At 39.9% G+C, this 18,051-nt stretch overlaps 1 protein-coding gene across 1 annotated transcript; it reads left to right on the forward strand.

Moving 5' to 3' along the window:
• The first annotated feature begins 404 nt into the window (after positions 1 to 404).
• HEXB (hexosaminidase subunit beta) lies at positions 405 to 17,932 on the forward strand. The gene is made up of 14 exons (XM_042012882.1): positions 405 to 733; positions 828 to 985; positions 3,696 to 3,761; positions 4,539 to 4,585; positions 4,805 to 4,915; positions 7,454 to 7,555; positions 9,138 to 9,267; positions 10,952 to 11,132; positions 12,157 to 12,243; positions 12,824 to 12,896; positions 13,569 to 13,743; positions 14,527 to 14,617; positions 14,844 to 14,948; positions 17,747 to 17,932. The coding sequence occupies exons 1-14, from the start codon at positions 441 to 443 to the stop codon at positions 17,808 to 17,810; spliced, it is 1,683 nt and encodes a 560-aa protein (XP_041868816.1). The 5' UTR covers positions 405 to 440; the 3' UTR covers positions 17,811 to 17,932.
• The last annotated feature ends 119 nt before the right edge of the window (positions 17,933 to 18,051 follow it).

Here is an 18,051-nt window from a genome sequence, read left to right on the forward strand (position 1 = left end):
CGAGTCTTGTCACTAGTTACCAGAGTAAAGAGATCGGGACCTGCCCCTCTGCTTCCCCTCACGAGGATGTTGAAGACCAGAATGACGTCTCCCCTCAGTCTCCTCTCCTCCAGGCTGAACAGAGCAAGTGCCCTCAGCTGCTCCTCATACGGCTTCCCCTCCAGACCCATCACTATCCTCGTGGCTCTCCTTTGGAAGCTAATAGTTAATGTTTTTTATGTGCGAAAACCCCTCAGAGGAGAACAAAGAACCGACCCGCTCCACCAGAAGCCCACTCGAGACCCTCACCCTGCCGCACGCCCGCCGAGGGGCCACCGGGCGGACGGTGCCGTGGGCGGGCGCTGAGGCTCCCGAGCCCGCCCCAGCCAGCCCCGTGGCGGCGGAGGCGGAGTCGGGCTACCCTGTGAGTGTAACAGGCGGGCTGAGGCAGCCGCCGCACTATGGGCAGAGCCATGGGGCTGGCTGGGCTGCTGCTGGGGCTCGTCGTGGTGCCCGCCGTGCTGGTGAGCACCAGCCTCCGCCACGGCGCCCCGCGGGCCGGGGCCGAGCCGGAGCCATCCGACTGGGAGGTGGCGGCGGACGCCGTCCCCGAGGACTCGCTGTGGCCGCTGCCGCAGTGGGTCCGCACGTACTCTCGCCAGCTGCAGCTGGCGCCCGGCCGCTTCCAGCTGGTGCACGGCGCCGGCTCCTCGGCGGGCCCGGGCTGCGGGTTGCTGCAGGACGCCTTCCGCAGGTGAGCGGCGGTGGGGTTGGGGGGGCTGCAACGGCGGCCCGGGGACGGGAGCAGCCGCCTCAGGGCCCCGCCGGCGCCTGTGCTTCCCCGGCAGGTACTACGAGTACATGTTCGGGCATTCCCGGCGGCGGACGCGGAGCCGCAGGCCGCTGGCTGCCCGAGCGGAGCCGGAGTTGTTCCAGCTGCAGGTGGTGATCGAGGCGGGGGACCCTGGCTGTGACAGGCACCCGCAGCTCACCTCCAGCGAGGCCTGTGAGTACCCGCACGGCCGCTCATCGCGCTCCTCCTTCCCCGGCTTAGGTGGCACCGTTAGGAGCTTGTTTTCCTATCACGTGTCTGGTATAGAAGTCAGCAGGTTTTGGGGTTCTTTTAAAGGAACTCGAAAGCAAGGGCTCTCGGGAGCGCTAAAAAACATTTCGCAACAGTGGCGACCAGAAGATAATTCTTGCTCTTGATGCTGTGGGAAATCCCAGCCCACAGTGGATCACGAAGCTCGTCAAGTGTCGCGCATGATTTTTGCAGTTCAGCTATCATACAGCTCATTTACCTGCTATTATCCTTTCTAGCAGCTAGCATTAGGAATCAGAGATACCATGCTGTGCAATGCCCAGTTATCTTTTGTGAGATCTGTGCACAGTCAGGAGATTATTCCTTTCAGTACAGCTTATTTATTGAGTGAAGGCTGTCACTGCTTGCCGTCTCCTTAGAAATGACTACATTTGAATTGAAGCTACTTACACTGAGATATGTACATGGTATTTCCTGTTTTTCCAGGAAAACCAGAAAGTGCTCGTTGAACTTGTTACTCATCTTGCAGTTCTATAAACCTACTTCCTTTATATCTGTATATACAAGAAAGGATTTAAAAACATGTTTATATTGGATTCATTTTTCTATGCTTCTTTAGTTCTGTGACTGAAGTCCAGAGTGGAGAAGTATTCTAAATAAAGTACTAATCACCAGAGAATTTCATTAACAGAAATAAGAATGAGCAATAGTATTGCTTTTTGTCTGGGCAGGCTAGCACAAAAATCAATATATTCAATTAATCTAGTTCTGTTTTGAAATAATCTTCTATTGTTTGGTATCCAGGATACAGATCCTTAGAAAAAAGATCCTTTTAATCTTAAATCATACATGTGCAGCAGGATTAATTCCACCTGACTTGTAATAGAGTGTACTGATATTAAATTTACTAAATCCTTTTGAGACATAAGCCAAAGAGTTCAGGTTTTTTGTGAAGCTTATAATACTTTTCAATGCAAATGAAATACAGCAGCCAACATGCTAATGCTCTCATTGTTCTGCCAGTCAGGTTATTGTGCTGCTTGATTTTTATTTGAACTTTGAACTGGTTTTTGAACTTCAGATTTTAACCAAAGCTGATTCTTGTTTTCTGTCACGGAATCTGTCAGACCATGTGATTTTTAGGTTGCCTTCTTTAGAACAGGCAGTTTTTTCCCTCTGCTCTAAGAAATAAGTTTCCTGTTACAAGTAACATATTTTCTTCATGTAATAAGCTAAACTTTCCAGACTTCAGTAAGTTTTAATTTTCTGGTTTTTGATGGGCTATCTTTTTAAGGGTACAAATTCTAAAAAATGCTGTTATTGCTGATTTGCTGGTTTGGGTGGTCTGGCTCCTTAATAAAGATAGTATGGGCAGTCAGTGACTATCCTGTAGCAAGACAATTGGATATGTAATCAAAGTACAGGTTACCTGTCCTCTTACCTGCTTGTGTAAAATGTTCCAAGTAGCTTATTGTAAAATTATCCATCCAAAATTAATTTAAGGTATGATAGCTGTTCAGAAAAAAAACCCCTGCTGTGTTGGAAATAAATCCTTAACAATTTATCACATTTTCCCTACAGTTTACCTGTGGAGATTGCAGTAATCTTCTAAGTTCTCTTTCTTACCCCAAACTTCCAATATGTGCAATCAGTGCTTAGGTTAATATGGAAACTTGAGGTACTTTTTTCATATTGCTGAATGGCTTTTCTCTGGTAGTTTAGATAAATGTTTGAACTGTGTAGATTATACACACCAACCATTCTTTCATACTGACACAGATCAAATAAATGATTTTACAGCAATTCAACCCTTTGATTTTTTTCTCTGCTGTTTCAGATGTGCAGTTATTACTTCGATGTTTGAATAATATAAATCTATAGATTTCTAGATATAGTGTATTTTTATGCACATATATGTATGTGATTTTAAAAATATATTTTAAATGTATTTGTTTGTCCTTTAATATTTACTGAGTCGCCTTAAATTCAAAACCAAAATTAATTTAGGGTTGTTTTTTTTCACTAGTGCTTCATACTGTACTTCAGTACTCAAGGGAGGATAGTTACGGATTCCTTCAGATACCATTCTTCATTTTACTTACTGTACTTCACCTCGCTGCCCCTATACTGATGCTCAGGTCAAGATGGTGACCTGACACCCTGTTGGTGCATCAGGCACAGCATCGCCAGCTGGGCAAGGGAGGGGATTGTGCGGCTCTGCTCTGCACTGGGGCAGCCTCACCTCGAGAAATAAACCGTAAACTATATAAAAGGAAGATAAAAGGAGAAGTAAACTTTTTGTGATTAGGTTTGGCTTAGCTACCCGACCCTTATCACATATGTCTTAAATGCAAAAATACAGTCTGTTATGTTTTAAATCAGGTGGGTTAAACTTTGCTGGAATGTACAATATTTTAACATTGCCATTACTAAGCACCTTACTTGTTTTATCTTCTTTCTGATTAGCTGTTGACTCTCTGAATAGTAGCTTGCTTTATATGAGGAAAACATAGATGAAAAATAATTGCATGGTATCACTTTTAAAAACAGGATTGATTGGAATTTAAAACACAAAGGGAGATGTGGCACTTGAAGAATCATTTTAATGCCTTTTGGCATTGTCCTGTCAATTCATGGTTTCTTGAGGAGTAAGCTTTTTTTTCCTTTTCTTTAGATCATTTAACTGTAACTGAGCCTGTGGCTATACTGAAAGCTTATGAGGTATGGGGTGCTTTAAGAGGTAAGCTGATAATTTTCACATTGAGCTATTTGTTTAGGGCTTATACAAACTTCGTGGCAGACCAAGAACCAGCTGACCACTTAGGCTTGCCCTCATTCAGTACCTCATTGGAAGTAAGCTTAGTCAAGCCAGAAGGATACTCAGATATGTATCAGTTAGACGTTTGGTCCAGATGCTCAGCATCTCAGATCCAGTGGCACACTGTGAGTACATTCTTGCTGTGCCTGAAATCAGCCAGGCCAAGCAAAAAGCTGTCTAAACTACAGTGTGAACAGATTATTTTCTGACTGCACCTAATAACTGGACATGCTGAATTGCATCGCAAAGAATAAAAATCCTGACATTTCAGCCTGCTGTTCTTACTGGAATGTTGACTCTGTATATTAGTTACCTATAAATCAACAGATTTTTCATGCTGAATTAGAAACTTCACCAGTTCCAGAAATTACAGGAATAGATGCATAATGAGACCAGAAATTCCTACCTCACTCTCAGTAATTGTATTACTATTTGGGGATTAATCCGCTACAGCTGAGCGGTAGCACAAGTATTCGGTATCTGTGCATAATGGAGAATTTGAATGGTTCTCTCCAGAGTTTTTTGAACAGTGGTGCTTAAGCAACTAAGGAAACTGTGCTAAAGAGAAAGAAACTCAGCTACAAGCATTCTTTCTAGCTATATGAATGCCTGTAAAAAATTATGGTACTGTTTGTAACTAAAACTTTAAGGGCAAGTACTGGTTTGTAGTTGAGATCCCTTTCTTGGATATTTTTCCAGGCTTGGAAACCTTCAGCCAGTTGGTTCATGAAGATGACTATGGAAGCGTAAGTATAGCTGTTAACTACATCCACTGTCCTGGTAACTGGGTGCTTTTCTAGAAACAGCAGATCTACCAGTTTCATTCAGCAGCATTTCAGTCTGTTACAGATTTCCAAGAATCGTTTTCTGAAAAAAAAAAAGTATTTCCTGTTTGAAATTATGAATATTGAAATAAACATTAAATATTAAAATAAAATTCTAATTTTTAATTTTTTTTCTCATAGTTTCTTGTCAATGAATCTGAAATCAATGACTTCCCAAGATTTGCTCATAGAGGAGTCTTATTAGACACTTCAAGGCATTATTTACCGTTGAAATCTATTCTGACAAACCTGGTAAGTAGGCAGTTTTGTGTCATTAATAATGAAGGCTTTTTGTTGTTGTGTTTTGTCCCCTGAAGTAGGTAGCAACTGGAGCTGGTATGAAAGAAGAACCCATCTCTTCTGTATGACTTTAAAAAGACAGAGTGAACTTTGCTAAGCAAAGGTCTGAACGTAGACTGGAGAAGCATTGAGTGGACAGACACAATGAGTATTAAATCTGTAAAGGGGACTGGTGTTTGTGGTACCTCAGATTCTCTGTATTTTCTGTTGCCTAAACCAGCTTATGTATTATTTCTTGGAAGCATGTTTTGAGACATCTGACTGTCATCAATCAATGCAAGGGATACCTTGCAAATTCTGGCTTCAGTGAATTCTGGCTTCAGGAAAACTCCAGTCTTTTGGAGCAGACTTTGGTAGTCCAGTAGCAGCCTTTGATAGTCCTTTCTTAGGCTACTAAGTGCAAGCCAGTAATTAAGTACTACAGAGCAAGGGAGAAAATTCAAAACCCTCACTGGAAGCTACTGAAAAATAGACAAACAAAAAAAAAACAAACAAAACTTTCTCCAAAAAGCTTAAATAAGCACATTAAGAATTAATGTGCTCTAACCTTGATGGAAGGGTGATGTATTTGTATAAATTAGCAGCCAAAGCTGTGGGGTTTTCTGTTTTGCACTCCCCGTTTTTTTGTTGTTGTTGATGTCCTTGTAGGAGAGATTATTTAGTTATTTGAAGTGGAGGAATAGGCAGTTTCCTGTCTTGTCTCCAAGGTGAAATAATATTTGAAATTTCCCCTCCATGTTGCAGAACTTTGCAAAACAGGTTTAAGATAAGCAGAAAGAGTGCACATAAAAACAGTCTTAATTTCTGAGGTCATCCTTGAACTATGCTCAGAACTTATCCTTTGGGTATTTAACACTTGGATTCAAGGTCAGTGCCTGTTCAGCAAGTAATACTTGTGTAGTGTTACATTTGCAACAGAGGATGCTTCAAAGTCTCAAGTAAATATTTGTGTCAGTATTTTTTGGTTTGTCTAAAAGAGATGTCCACAGAGACTTGCATTTCTAACTATTTCTGTGTTTCTGTAACTGCTGCTGTTCTGCTTTTTTTCCTTAAATTGCATGTCTGTCTCTAATACTATATCAGAGCTACATCTTATGCTCTTTTCATGGTTTTAAGAACAAGTATGCTTGTCCTCCCTCCTCTCTGCCTGCTTGAATCCAGAGTAATAAAAAGCATCAGTAATCTCTTACTCTGGACATGTGGCGATTAGATGCTTAGGGCAGCAATTCAAGTACATTTCTAGTTTGTGTTCAACTGCTGCACTGTATTTCCAGGAAGGGCATTGTCCTTGAGGAAGGAGTAGGTGAACTGAAGGTTGAGAGATGTAATTTTCTATGTAGAAGGATGGTATGTGTTAGAAATGCATGAAGACATGTGGCAGTTAAAAATTCTGCAGTGTCATGAAACAGATGAGATAAATTTGGGGAATGTACAAAATATGAATCTTCTTTTGGATTTGGTGGGAGTTCCTGAAGAGATTTTATCACCTCTGTAAATACCCCTAGGTAAAAAAAGAATGGGGGGAATGGGTGGTGAAAACAATTGTATTGTGGCAAGGGATTGGGAGCAGCTGTGTTGCAATCAGTCATGAATGATGTAAACACTTAATTTGGTCTGCTCACAGCACACACTTGTAGTCATTAACAAGCCAGCATAACCCAAGGTATGTATGTAACTGTCCAACTGGAGTCATAATTCTAAAATATGTGTGTTAACATTGATCTTGATTATCTTCAAGATCAAAAAAAGGGAAGTACTGACACTGTTATGAATGAAAACATAAAAGAAACACTGTCTTTTGCAGGGAAAATGCATAGTTTATTTTGCATGCATTTGAAATGGATTCTGCAGAAGTCACTAGCAAGAAGGGATGTACTATGTAGTAGGAAACTCTCATGCTGTTCTGTTTTCAAGTCCAAGGTATTTCGTTAGAAAAGTATAAGCTTTTCTGTAAGCTGAAATAGGTGATGGTGCATAGAGAATTACCCACAGAACCATCTGAGTTGAAAGGGACCCAGAAGGATCATCAAGTCCATCTGTTAAGTGAATGGCCCATATGGGGGTCAAACCTCCAACCTTGGTGTTAGCATCACCATGCTGTAGCCACCTGAGCTAATCTCAGGGTATGTGTTCTGAAGTGGAAGAAATTCATAAGTGTTCATAGCAGTTCATACTACACGGGCTGGTAGAATGGGGGTCAGATCAAGAGCTTGTTAACAGCAGTGGTGAGAACAGATTGCAGGGGGATGGAGCAGTAGAGGCGTGTGCTTCTAGGATTTAGTGAAACGTAGAAAGGTTTTTTGGTTTGTTGGTGGGGGAATTGGGTGAGTTTTGGTTGGTTTTTTGGGTGGTTTGGTTTGTTAGAGGTTTTATTCTTTTTTAGGTGTTGCTCTAGACATCCGGGATATGCTGGGACAAGACCACTTTTTTGCATAGGTTTTCTATGAGAATGAAGTGTTTAACTAAACTCTATTGCATTATTTGTTACAGGATGCCATGGCTTTTAATAAGTTCAATGTTCTCCACTGGCATATAGTAGATGATCAGTCCTTCCCTTACCAGAGCATTTATTTCCCTGAATTAAGTGACAAGGTGAGTAAACACCATTTGAGCAGGGTGGAAGGGCAGAAATCTGGCACATACTTCATGAAAATAAAATGCAGGGTTTACCAGTGCTTGAGTATATCCGATTTGGCTTATTGTAAAACAGTACAATGGGACCAGTAACCAGCAAGTCCACATTTAGGATCCTACCTGAGTGTCTGTGTGGACCGTTTTTAAGTCTTCCCTGGTGGATACATGGTAAATGACCTTCTTAACTCTTCTGTGCAAATTTTCTGCATGATCTTCAGTGTTTGCAGGCCTTCAAACACTAATGGTGTGCAAATAAGTAGTGAACACTGCTTGGATTTCTGTTGATGGGATTCTTTAACTGGTTGACTTCTGCCACTCAAACAAATGTAGGAGATTTTCCTGCCAGCTCTTGGTCTGGAACCACTGCAATAGTACTTCTGTCCTGTCTGATACCTAGTTAGCTTTACAAAACACACCATGTCTGTAAGAGGTCCAAAAGTGCAAGGTTGTTTCCTAGACAAAATACAGTGCAATGTGTCTTATTTCTAGATGCGTAGTAGGCTTTGTTGCATTAGTGAGAGCCATCATGAGGTTCTTGCTCAGTCACGGTACAGTAGGAGCCAAATCAAACATAGCTAAGTAGTTAAGAATAGTTAAGTAGACTAAGCCTAAGTACAAGATTTGTGATTCTGTTTTAAAATGCTTGCTAGAATCTGACCCTCATGAAAATTATGTTGGCAGTGCTTGAGCAGATGCTGTGAAGAATTTTATAATTCAAAAATTTTATATGTTGCATAGTGCAGTCAGATTATTTTGTCCAGTAAAGGCTATGGAATTCTGTCGTATTTCCCATTGACAGCTAGAGAGAGGGAGATGGCCTGTGTCTGAACAAGCTTCTCTTTGAAAGGCTTGTTTACTGTTTCCTTTTTTGAGTAACTCAGCTGTGGAAACCATTTCCAGATAAACAGAAGCTTAAGGTGCTATTAATCATGAAGAGTCACGATGTATTCTTACGTAGTTTGGCTCTTGGGCAAGCATCTGTTTCACCAAACTGTAATAATCAGGGTCATTGTCACATTTGTTGGCTGTGTAGGAGTAGAATTACACTCAAATTCAGTGTCACAAAACAAACGTGTCCTGATGCTAAATTGGTCACTATCAAAACTGAGAAGCAGAGATGTTGGAAGTTCTTTCTGACTTGGCAGAATTTTTCTATTAGTCGTGTATGTTATGTAGCAAGGGCCCAATGTTTCAGAGCTAATGGGGAACAACAACTTGCCTCTATACTATAGAATTGAAAAGCGTATCTTTCAAAATTCTGAAAGAATAGAAACAAGCTTTTCTGTGTTCTTCAGTAACAGTGAGCTAAGGAGGAAAGGAACGTCTCATCAGGGAGGTCTGTCTCAGTGTTGTGAGTTTGTTGGTTTGGTGGGTTTTTTTCTCTCCACAAGTTAACTGAAAAGTTCTGTCTGTGCAGTTGATAAACCAGAGCCAACCTTTTAAACTGCTCTCCAGTCTAAGTTAAAATATTTCCATCCAAATTTTGTGATCTGCTGCTATAGTGTGTTGCAAACTGTCTCTAAATGTGAATATTTTACAGGGGGCATACTCCTCTAATCTCATCTATACTCCTACTGACGTCCATCTGGTGATTGAGTATGCTCGGTTAAGAGGCATCAGAGTTATCCCGGAGTTTGATACCCCAGGACACACACAGTCTTGGGGGAAAGGTATGCCCAAGAAAGTGGTAATTGTTAAGAGATTGTGGTGAGTAGTAGTGCAAAATGAATTTTTTAAGAAGTAACCAATAAAGTGCTTTGGAAGGCCCTTGATAAGGAAGAGGCACTAAGTAATGTCATGACCTTTACAGGTTAGAGGAAGTAAGATTAATGAAGAAAGTTGACATGTTCTGTGCTAGATGTGTGTGCAAGGGTACAGATATATTCTGCCTTAGACTTTGTTGTTGGTACCCCATCACTCAGAGCTTTTGAGTTTAGAATAATAAGGCAGTGTCTAGAAATAAGGAGTTGCTTGCTCTGGAGTTGCTTTGGGAAGGTTCTTTGGAAGTGACTGATGTTTCTTTGAAACTTTGAAGTGGTAATCTGCCAGTGTATAAAGCACAGTGAACTTGGATGCTTCTTCACTGACTTATCTTCTGGGTCTCAGAGTAATACCTCTCTTGATAGAGAATGCTGGTATTTACTTGCACTCAAGGACCAGGAAACCGTGTGCTTTAATACCATGTGCGCTGAATGCAATGTCACTGCAATTTACGTAAGATGACTTTGGCCAAAAGTAAAGGTTTTTCTAGTGTTTCATAGTTTTAGCTTTAGCCATGGAATGAGTCTCGTAGTCATCCTGTGGGGATGTGGTCATAATGTTGGAAGATGTTTCAGGCTCTTTTCTCACTATTTAAAATGAGGAAGAAGGGAACCAAGCAAAACCTAAATTTGCTAAACACTCTTTTGGAATCTTCATCTGAAGCGGTCTTCACTCTTACAGAGGTCTGTTAAAACCATTGGCTTGCCTGGTGATATGTGAGGTGGTCTACATTCACTCAAAGAGCAACTTGATCTCCCTTTCCTAAAATCAGTTGTTCTCAATAGCTTCCTGCGTAGCTTTTTTTAATGCGATGCACAGAAGCCAGTTCTGGCTTTGCTTATGAACTTGGGCAGCTATGCTTTCTTTGCATTCAAATTGAAGATACTGGATAGAAGTCTTAAGGTTTGTGAGTTGAGTAGTAGAAGCAGTCTAGCACTAAGGTCTGTTTGGGGGAGATGTGCTCAGAGTAGGAAATACACAGCCAGGAAGGTGCTGCTGCTGCAACTACAGTGTACACCAAATAAACTAACTTTTTCCTGTTTAGTTTTCCTGGCTTATGTTGCTTCAGGTATCTTGACTTGAGAACCATTGCATAGTTTTGATCTCTGTTTAGCCTTCATTTTTTGTGTAAAGGTACATTCTTAGCAGAGTGAGATAGGACATCTACCTTGAGCTATGTACCTGACACCTACTTACATGTTAAAAAAGCAGAGTAATAAAAAGAGAAAAGAGGCGTCTGAAGCACACTCATTACGTTCAGCTTCCTTCTAATTGGCTTCCTTCTGATATTCATTAAAGCTTTTTTTGCTTTGTTCAAGTAGTTATCCAAGTTACGTTTTCCAGGTATTGTGACATGCTACGTGTATTAGTGTGTGTTAAATCACAAATCTGAAATTAAGAGTCCCGATTGCCAGTTAGACCCTTCAGCATTTTACAAGTTGTCTTATTTCATCCTGCCTCTATTTGATTATACTTAAGATAGGTGAGCATTTAGGTCATGTTTACCTTTTTAATATGGATAACTGCTTTTTCCTGCTAGCAAAGTTAGCATAGCAACGAAACTGAATATCATCTATTAATTGTTTTTATTAGGTCAAAAAGATCTTCTCACTCCTTGCTACAATGGAGAACAGCCAACTGGGTCCTTTGGACCTGTAAATCCCGTTTGGAATACAACTTACGACTTCATGACTAAGTTCTTCAAAGAGATCAGCAGTGTATTTCCAGATGAATTCATTCATTTGGGAGGAGATGAAGTGGACTTCAGTTGTTGGTATGGTGACAATTCAAAGAACAAATATCTAGTGCCTCCTAAACCTGCCCACCTCCATCAATTACGGAACTCAGTTGCATGGGACAGTTTTCACTGCATAGACAAAAGATCTCCACTCCTACCTCTGTAACTATTTACAGGTAGATCATTTGCGATCCTCCACAAGCAACTGATGTGCAGAATTTTGCTTTGACTCATAGTTTCATAAATATTCTAAAGGATTTCTTTATGAAAATTACCCTGGCAGGAAAAAGAACTAGTATGTTAGAAAAATACTAGGTAAGAAAATTAATATTTAAATGCTTTGTGTTAAAGTAGATCTTACATTGAGTTCTGCCCTCCAGAAAATCTGCTAACAGTAAGAATTACCAAACAGATTCATGTGTGTTTGTATTAGAGGTACAGCATGTATTAATAGTGTTCTTAATTCAGTTGTGGATTTTGAATATTTTGGAGTCTCTCTGCTGGAGAGACTAACTAATAATAAAGAATTTGGAGCATTTTGATGAGTATTCAAATTGATCTAGTTAGTATTTCTGCATTCTCTTTAAAGATAAAATCCAAACACTCGGGACATTATTTAATTTTTATAGAGAAGGAAAACTTCTGGCAAATGCTTTAACACAAATGTGTTGGTTTGTTTTTATGGTGGAAACACAAAATTATTGAGTTCTCAGACTGCTGACAACCTTAGCACAAAGTGGCTGAGATGCCAAGAACCCCAGAGCTCTTAAGAGTTTGGGGCAGCCTGCAAGAGACCACTTCAGAACAGGGACTCCAGCAGTTTTACCAGAGAATTAAGTCTATTGGCTTTATTTCAAATCAGGATGAAACTGTTTCAAAATAGCTAAATCATGTTAACTTGCTGCTTCTGCTCTGCTGTGCATTCCAGGTTGTGGCATGCCTAAGGTATAAGCCAGTGTGCTGTGCATAGGTAGAAATGGTTGGGAAATCTGGTTTAAAATGTAACAAAAATAATCCTTTTTTTTTTTTTTTTAAACGTGTTTTCTTGTTGCGATTTAAGGAAATCTAACCCTGAAGTGAAAAAGTTCATGAAGAAGCAAGGTTTTGGCACTGACTATGCTAAGCTGGAATCTTACTATGTTCAAAAGTATGTTGTTTTTTTAATTCTTGCTCAGTTTTTCACAGTCATTATTTGAGGGTGGTGTTGAGGTGCAGATACGGAAGCTGATTTAGTATCTATATTATTTTGAAAAATTGCCACATATTTGGGACTATCCACTTTATTTTCAAACACCAGGTCTGAAGTTCATAGCTTTAAAACGAGGGACACAGCACAGATATGTAGGCTGGTTTTACACACACTGTGAACGTATTGGGTATCTTAAACTACGGATCTGCAGTAGTGTCAGCACACACAGTGGGGAGGAAGTTTCTGCAGACATTTCTTTCTCTCCTTAAATAACACAGATTTAGTCACCCTGTATGAGTTGCTGGTAGTTCTGAACATCAGGTTGTGTAAATGCATGTGCACATTGTTCTACGTGGTAGAACATGCTCTGCAAGACAGAGCACTGAAGGCCAAAACCAGAACAACCTGCTTTTTCATGGTCTCCCATGCAGTGGTGGGAAAGGCCTGATGTGCCTTGGGGTAGAAAATGTTGCTAATTTGAGTGCTTGTACTTAATCTCATTGAAGTTCACAAAATTGATCTTATTTCTAAATTCTAGCATTGTGGACATTGTTTCTTCCTACAACAAAGGACAAATGGTCTGGCAAGAAGTGTTTGATCACAAAGCACAGGTAAGATGGGAAAATTAGTAAGGTATTCTTGCGTAACAGCGCAATATTGTGTGAGGCTTCCTAAGTAGACTATTAAATAGGTCTGGCTTTGTCTCTTAAGAGTTAAAGCAAGTCTGCTGACATTAGCAAGTCTCCCCAGCTGTTGGAGCCTCCCTTGAAATTATCACTTGTTGAATGTGTAATAGGAGAAACAGGAACACCAGCATTGAAGTGCATTTTAAAGGTGAACATAACCTGGTTATATATTAACATGGTTAATATAACATGCTTTAAAATGTCAGAATAAAGGGTAGAGAAGTTTCTATGGGTTTTCTTTCTTTTTTTTTATCACTTAAGTGTGTGTCTGGTCCAGTAAGACCAAATGCTCAGCTTTTTAAAGAGCTGGTCAGATACACGGTGCATGTAGGAATCCCCTTAGAGCATTAACTGTCTATAGTATAACCTAGGCTTCTCTCTAGTATGAGTTGTGTTTAAAACCAGCAAAGAGCTAATCAGCTTTAGACTTCGGGGTAGGAGGGATGACAAAAGGTAGTTTCTAAAACATTCCTCTTCAAAACAAAATAGAGAGTTTTGAAATTCATGATCCTTTTCCTTGATAACAGCAATTAGGATTGCCATTAATGTTTTTGTGTTAAGTTGGTTAGTTAGTTGTTCTGTCTTTTCCTCTTTTAGCTGAAACCAGACACTGTAGTTCAAGTGTGGATGGCAAGTAACTATGCTCATGAACTGAGCAGTGTCACTGGAGCTGGGTTCACCACTATCCTGTCAGCACCCTGGTACTTAGACTACATTAGTTATGGGCAAGACTGGAAGAAATACTACAGTGTTGAACCACTTAACTTCCCTGGTTTGTTACTTTTTTTATACACATGTTCTGTGCATGAAACTCCTTGGTTTATAGTACAATGTACATGGAAAGAATAGGGCTCTTTAGAGTGGCCATTCCATCACTGTGATTATAGCATAATCAAAGGAATTATGGTCAGCTAGAACTCTGGAAAACTCTTAAATTAAAAAAAAGAAACTTTGTACTTCTCACAGGGAAAGGTGTAACCTTCCTCAAGCATCTAGTACTGGTGTTAGCATAAGAGAGAATGCTGGGCTAGGTGGGCAGATGATTTAGGAACAGAGTTGTGCAAAATGGCTGTTGGTAGACAGACACTGAATTTGTTATCAAGCTTCTTGAGTGCTAAGCTATTCTAGAAAAAGACGTTCTCTCCCTGTGTCTAAAGTTGATACAAACATCTTATGCTTTCAATGGGGCTTTCATTTTGTGCAAGGGACCTTTCAGAGCTCATTAAGAACACCTAACTAATTTTTTCAAGGAATGTTCTGCATGTGATAGAATGAACAGTTTCCATCAGGACTTAAATCTCTAGGAATGTCAAAAAGCTGAGGAATGTCTTCAGAGCATAAAAGGTAAAATCCTTTCCGACAGAGCAGAGAAGTGGCTTCTCTGGGCAAATGGCTTGGTAATTCTCACATTCAGTAACAAGACTAACAAAATGTTCAATTAGTGGTCAGGATAGGTATTTTATATGAAAACAACTGAACATCAGTTCTATCTTAATTGTTGATCATGCACATCTTCTGGACAGAGAGAAATTCTGACTTTCTGCTTTAAATTCAGGAACTGAAAAACAGAAGAAACTTGTAATAGGTGGAGAAGCCTGCCTGTGGGGGGAATTTGTAGATGCAACTAACCTGACACCAAGATTATGGTATGAACTGCTTTATCATTAGATTTTAGAAAGCCAGCTACAAGAAGTATTAATTAATCCAGCAGGACTGTATGATAGTGGTAACAGTGCTCTGTGCTGAGCCTTAGCAGCTATGAAAATTAATGCTTCTGGGTATTGAAGTATTATATTAGACCTGGTATTAAAAAAATGTATCCATTCTTGGTTAAAGATGATACCTACTCTAAAACGGAGTATACCTTTACAGGCCTCGAGCAAGTGCTGTTGGGGAAAGACTATGGAGCAGCAGCAATGTGACCAACTTGCAGGATGCCTACAAAAGGCTGACTAATCATCGATGCCGCATGCTCCGGTAAGATTCAGTAGCTACAGTGTATTTTGGTTCTCAAGTTTTATAACCACTGGAATAAAGGTACAGGCATGAACTGCTGGCCTGGAAATAGGGAAGAGAGCTAGCAGTTTAACCTGACTGAAAATGCAATCGCATATGGTTTTGTATCCACAGAAGAGGAAGACAGATACATTAAGAAAGGAGCTCTGGACAGTTTGGCAACTCGAATTTTCAGAACTCACTTTTTTCAGTGAAATACTAGGACTCACCTGTTTCTCTTTCCTATGAAGGAAAAACAAATACCATGATTGACTTATTTCAGACAAAAATTATATTAAAGGGTATGTGGGAGGAGGACACTGGCAGAAGGAAAAGCAGACTTCTAAAAAAAAAAAAAGGTGGTGTTATTTATTTATTATTAATAATAATTAAAGACCTGCAGCAGGTAATCAAGTGGAGCTGTTTACATGAGAGTTGAGCTTGGGCAAGCTATTCTTTCAAGTATTCCCTTACTTTAGGGGCTGAAAGGAGTGGATAAGCAGTCCATGACAAATTCTAATTCATTTATGAACTGACTTTGTTTACGGTAGTCCTAACACATTCTTCTCCCAGTTCTTTCCTAAAAAATACCTACACAAGTTACTGGTTATTTATTGCTAGTGTTGTCTTTGTACATTCAAAGTTGTAGATACGAGTGATTTCTAGGAATTAAGTCTAAGTTTGACTTCACTTCGAAAGTATAGAGTCAGAGAGCTGACTAGTTGAACTGCAGCAAGTGTGAAACATACCATTTTGTTTCTCTACAGAAGTTTATGACAAGTCATTGAAAATCTCAGCTCTGTGTGGTAGTAGGTCAAGGTAGATACAAATCAGTGTTTTAAAGAACAGGATACAACAGCAGTTATAGTCAGCACTTAAGCTCTCTGCTCATGTTCCTGAAGATGTCTTAGCATGACTATCTGTAGGAATCACTTACATTTAGTTTAGAATATACAGTATATGTTAGCTTACAGTCACTCTTTAATCAAGAGTGACTGAAGGACTTGTAAGTTTTGACTTGATTGGGTTATTTCAAGCTGGCTTAAAATAATGATGTAGGAAAATAGCTGTATGTAAGTTGTGTTATCTCCCTCAGTCATGAGAAAAATAGATACATGACGAGAGAGCTGACAAATACATATTAAAATAATTTTAAGGGCTTTAAAAACTTCTGTCCTATTACTTAGTGGGATGGTGCATCTCTTGGGGGGCTCAGGTACAACTGAACAGTGAAGTGTACAGTAGCTGTACCACTAGGATTAGGGTTTTACAGTGAACTAAGCCATGATGTTCTGGACCTGTTTAACTCCACTGCTGCATCTGCATCTTCTTCCTTAACACTTGTATTGCTGTGCAGGGAGCTGGTCCAGATGACAGCAGCTGCTCTGGTAGTGCTGGCATTAGTGATGCAGAATGCAGGGGCTACTCCCTGTACTTGTTGCACATACTTAGCATCAGAAAGAAGCCTAAGGAAAAACTGTTTTGCTGGCTTAAGATGAACAATTCCTGTTAGAAACTAACTACCTCAATAAAAAGATATGTTGTCCTGAAAATGAATCTTTTTATACAGGCTTTGAACCAGAAAAACACTAGAGAAACCATTCCCTTTCCATTGATGAAATGAACATTCCATGGACCTGCAGTTGTTGCCTTTCATGTATATGGGGCTTCCTCAAAGACCTGACTTAGTATCAGGCTGTTGCAGTCTTAGCATGTACGCAAGGACTGTTCCTACTAACGTTTTTATTCATCGTGTATACACAGACTGTGGCAGTTATAGCAGGACAAGGCACCTTTCCAAGAGAATAAACAGCTCTGGCTTGCTATGCAGCTGGTTACCAGGGAGCAAGGGAATGGGTAGGTAGCACATTGTAACAGCTAGATCCTGGTCACTAGAAGAACAGTAACTGCCAATTTAAGATCAAGGCCACTGCTCTTGAAATATTACAGTGAACACAGTAGGTACTATTCAGATCTAAACTTAGCTTTCTCTAGGACACAGCAGGCCAGATTGCAGAGAAAGGGTGATGGGAGGAAGGAAATAAGAAGATGGGCATATATTCTAGAGCCCTAGATACCAACCCTTGTCTTAACTAAGAGTACGTTTTGCTTAGGGGCAGCAATCATTCAGCTGAGCTATTTCATTATTCAGTTTCTTCCACTGCACCACTTTTAAACATTAGTAGCACTATTATCTAGTTCTTAAACATTTAAGAAGTAGAATTTTGTTTTCAACTACTTTAACTCTGAAACATGTTTTTATACTATCTTACTGCACCATCATAAGCCACAGGTGTTGGTTTGTTTTTAAAGCCACATGAGAACATAATCATTTATGACAGTGTAAGCTGAAAGAAACCCTGACTCCCCCCAAAAATAATGAAAATTATGGAATTAGAGCTGCATATTAAGGAAGCATTGAGGCTGGGAGAGGGGAGAATATGCAAATATTAGTTGATTCACATTTGCCTTCATTATGACTTCTTTTCAATAAAAGCAATAGATTTTGCAGAACATCCAAAGAACTAGCCCCTGAATTTAAGTTTTCAACTTGTTTGCTAATAGTTTGGTGCCTCTTGATTGAAACAGAGGTTCAATCCAAAGTACAATCAAAAGTACAATAGGGCCCTTTTTCACTCCCTAAATAGGCCATATGTTCTTTCTTGGAAGTAGTTTTGTTTATATAATTACTAAAATAGATTGCCAGTATCTCTCTTCCTGCCTACACAAGCAGCCAGTTTTTCGATTGCACTCATACCCATTCTGCTTTATTTTAACAGCCGTGGCATAGCGGCCGAACCGGTGTTTGTTGGATACTGCGCCCATGAAGGCAGAGCGCCGTAACTGCTGCAAAGACTTCTTGTCAACAGCCTGAAGTGCCTCTGGGGGATAACTATATACATGCAGTTTTGTATCTGAATCAAGACTTAAAATTTTCACCTTTAAAATAAAATTATTTGACAGCCTTGGTGGAGTAAAAATGATCATTTTTAACCTTTCAAAGAACTGCGATTCTTCACTGTAAGATCATGAAACTTGATAACATAGAGTTACTAGTTTGAGTTTACATACACTTTAAGGTTGA

This window comes from Corvus kubaryi, unplaced genomic scaffold, assembly GCF_017639235.1.
Source record: "Corvus kubaryi isolate FWS band 111438036 unplaced genomic scaffold, C.kubaryi_AGA036_p1.0 split1-37296, whole genome shotgun sequence".
In the NCBI taxonomy this organism is placed as follows: Eukaryota; Metazoa; Chordata; class Aves; order Passeriformes; family Corvidae; genus Corvus; species Corvus kubaryi.

Bases quoted from the DNA above. Each gene is read 5' to 3' on its own strand.
- HEXB (XM_042012882.1), top strand. From the start codon at position 441: ATGGGCAGAGCCATGGGGCTGGCTGGGCTGCTGCTGGGGCTCGTCGTG. The intron at 12,897-13,568 runs GTAAGATGGGAA...TTCCTCTTTTAG, and splicing joins TGTTTGATCACAAAGCACAG to CTGAAACCAGACACTGTAGT. The intron at 14,618-14,843 runs GTATGAACTGCT...ATACCTTTACAG, and splicing joins AACCTGACACCAAGATTATG to GCCTCGAGCAAGTGCTGTTG.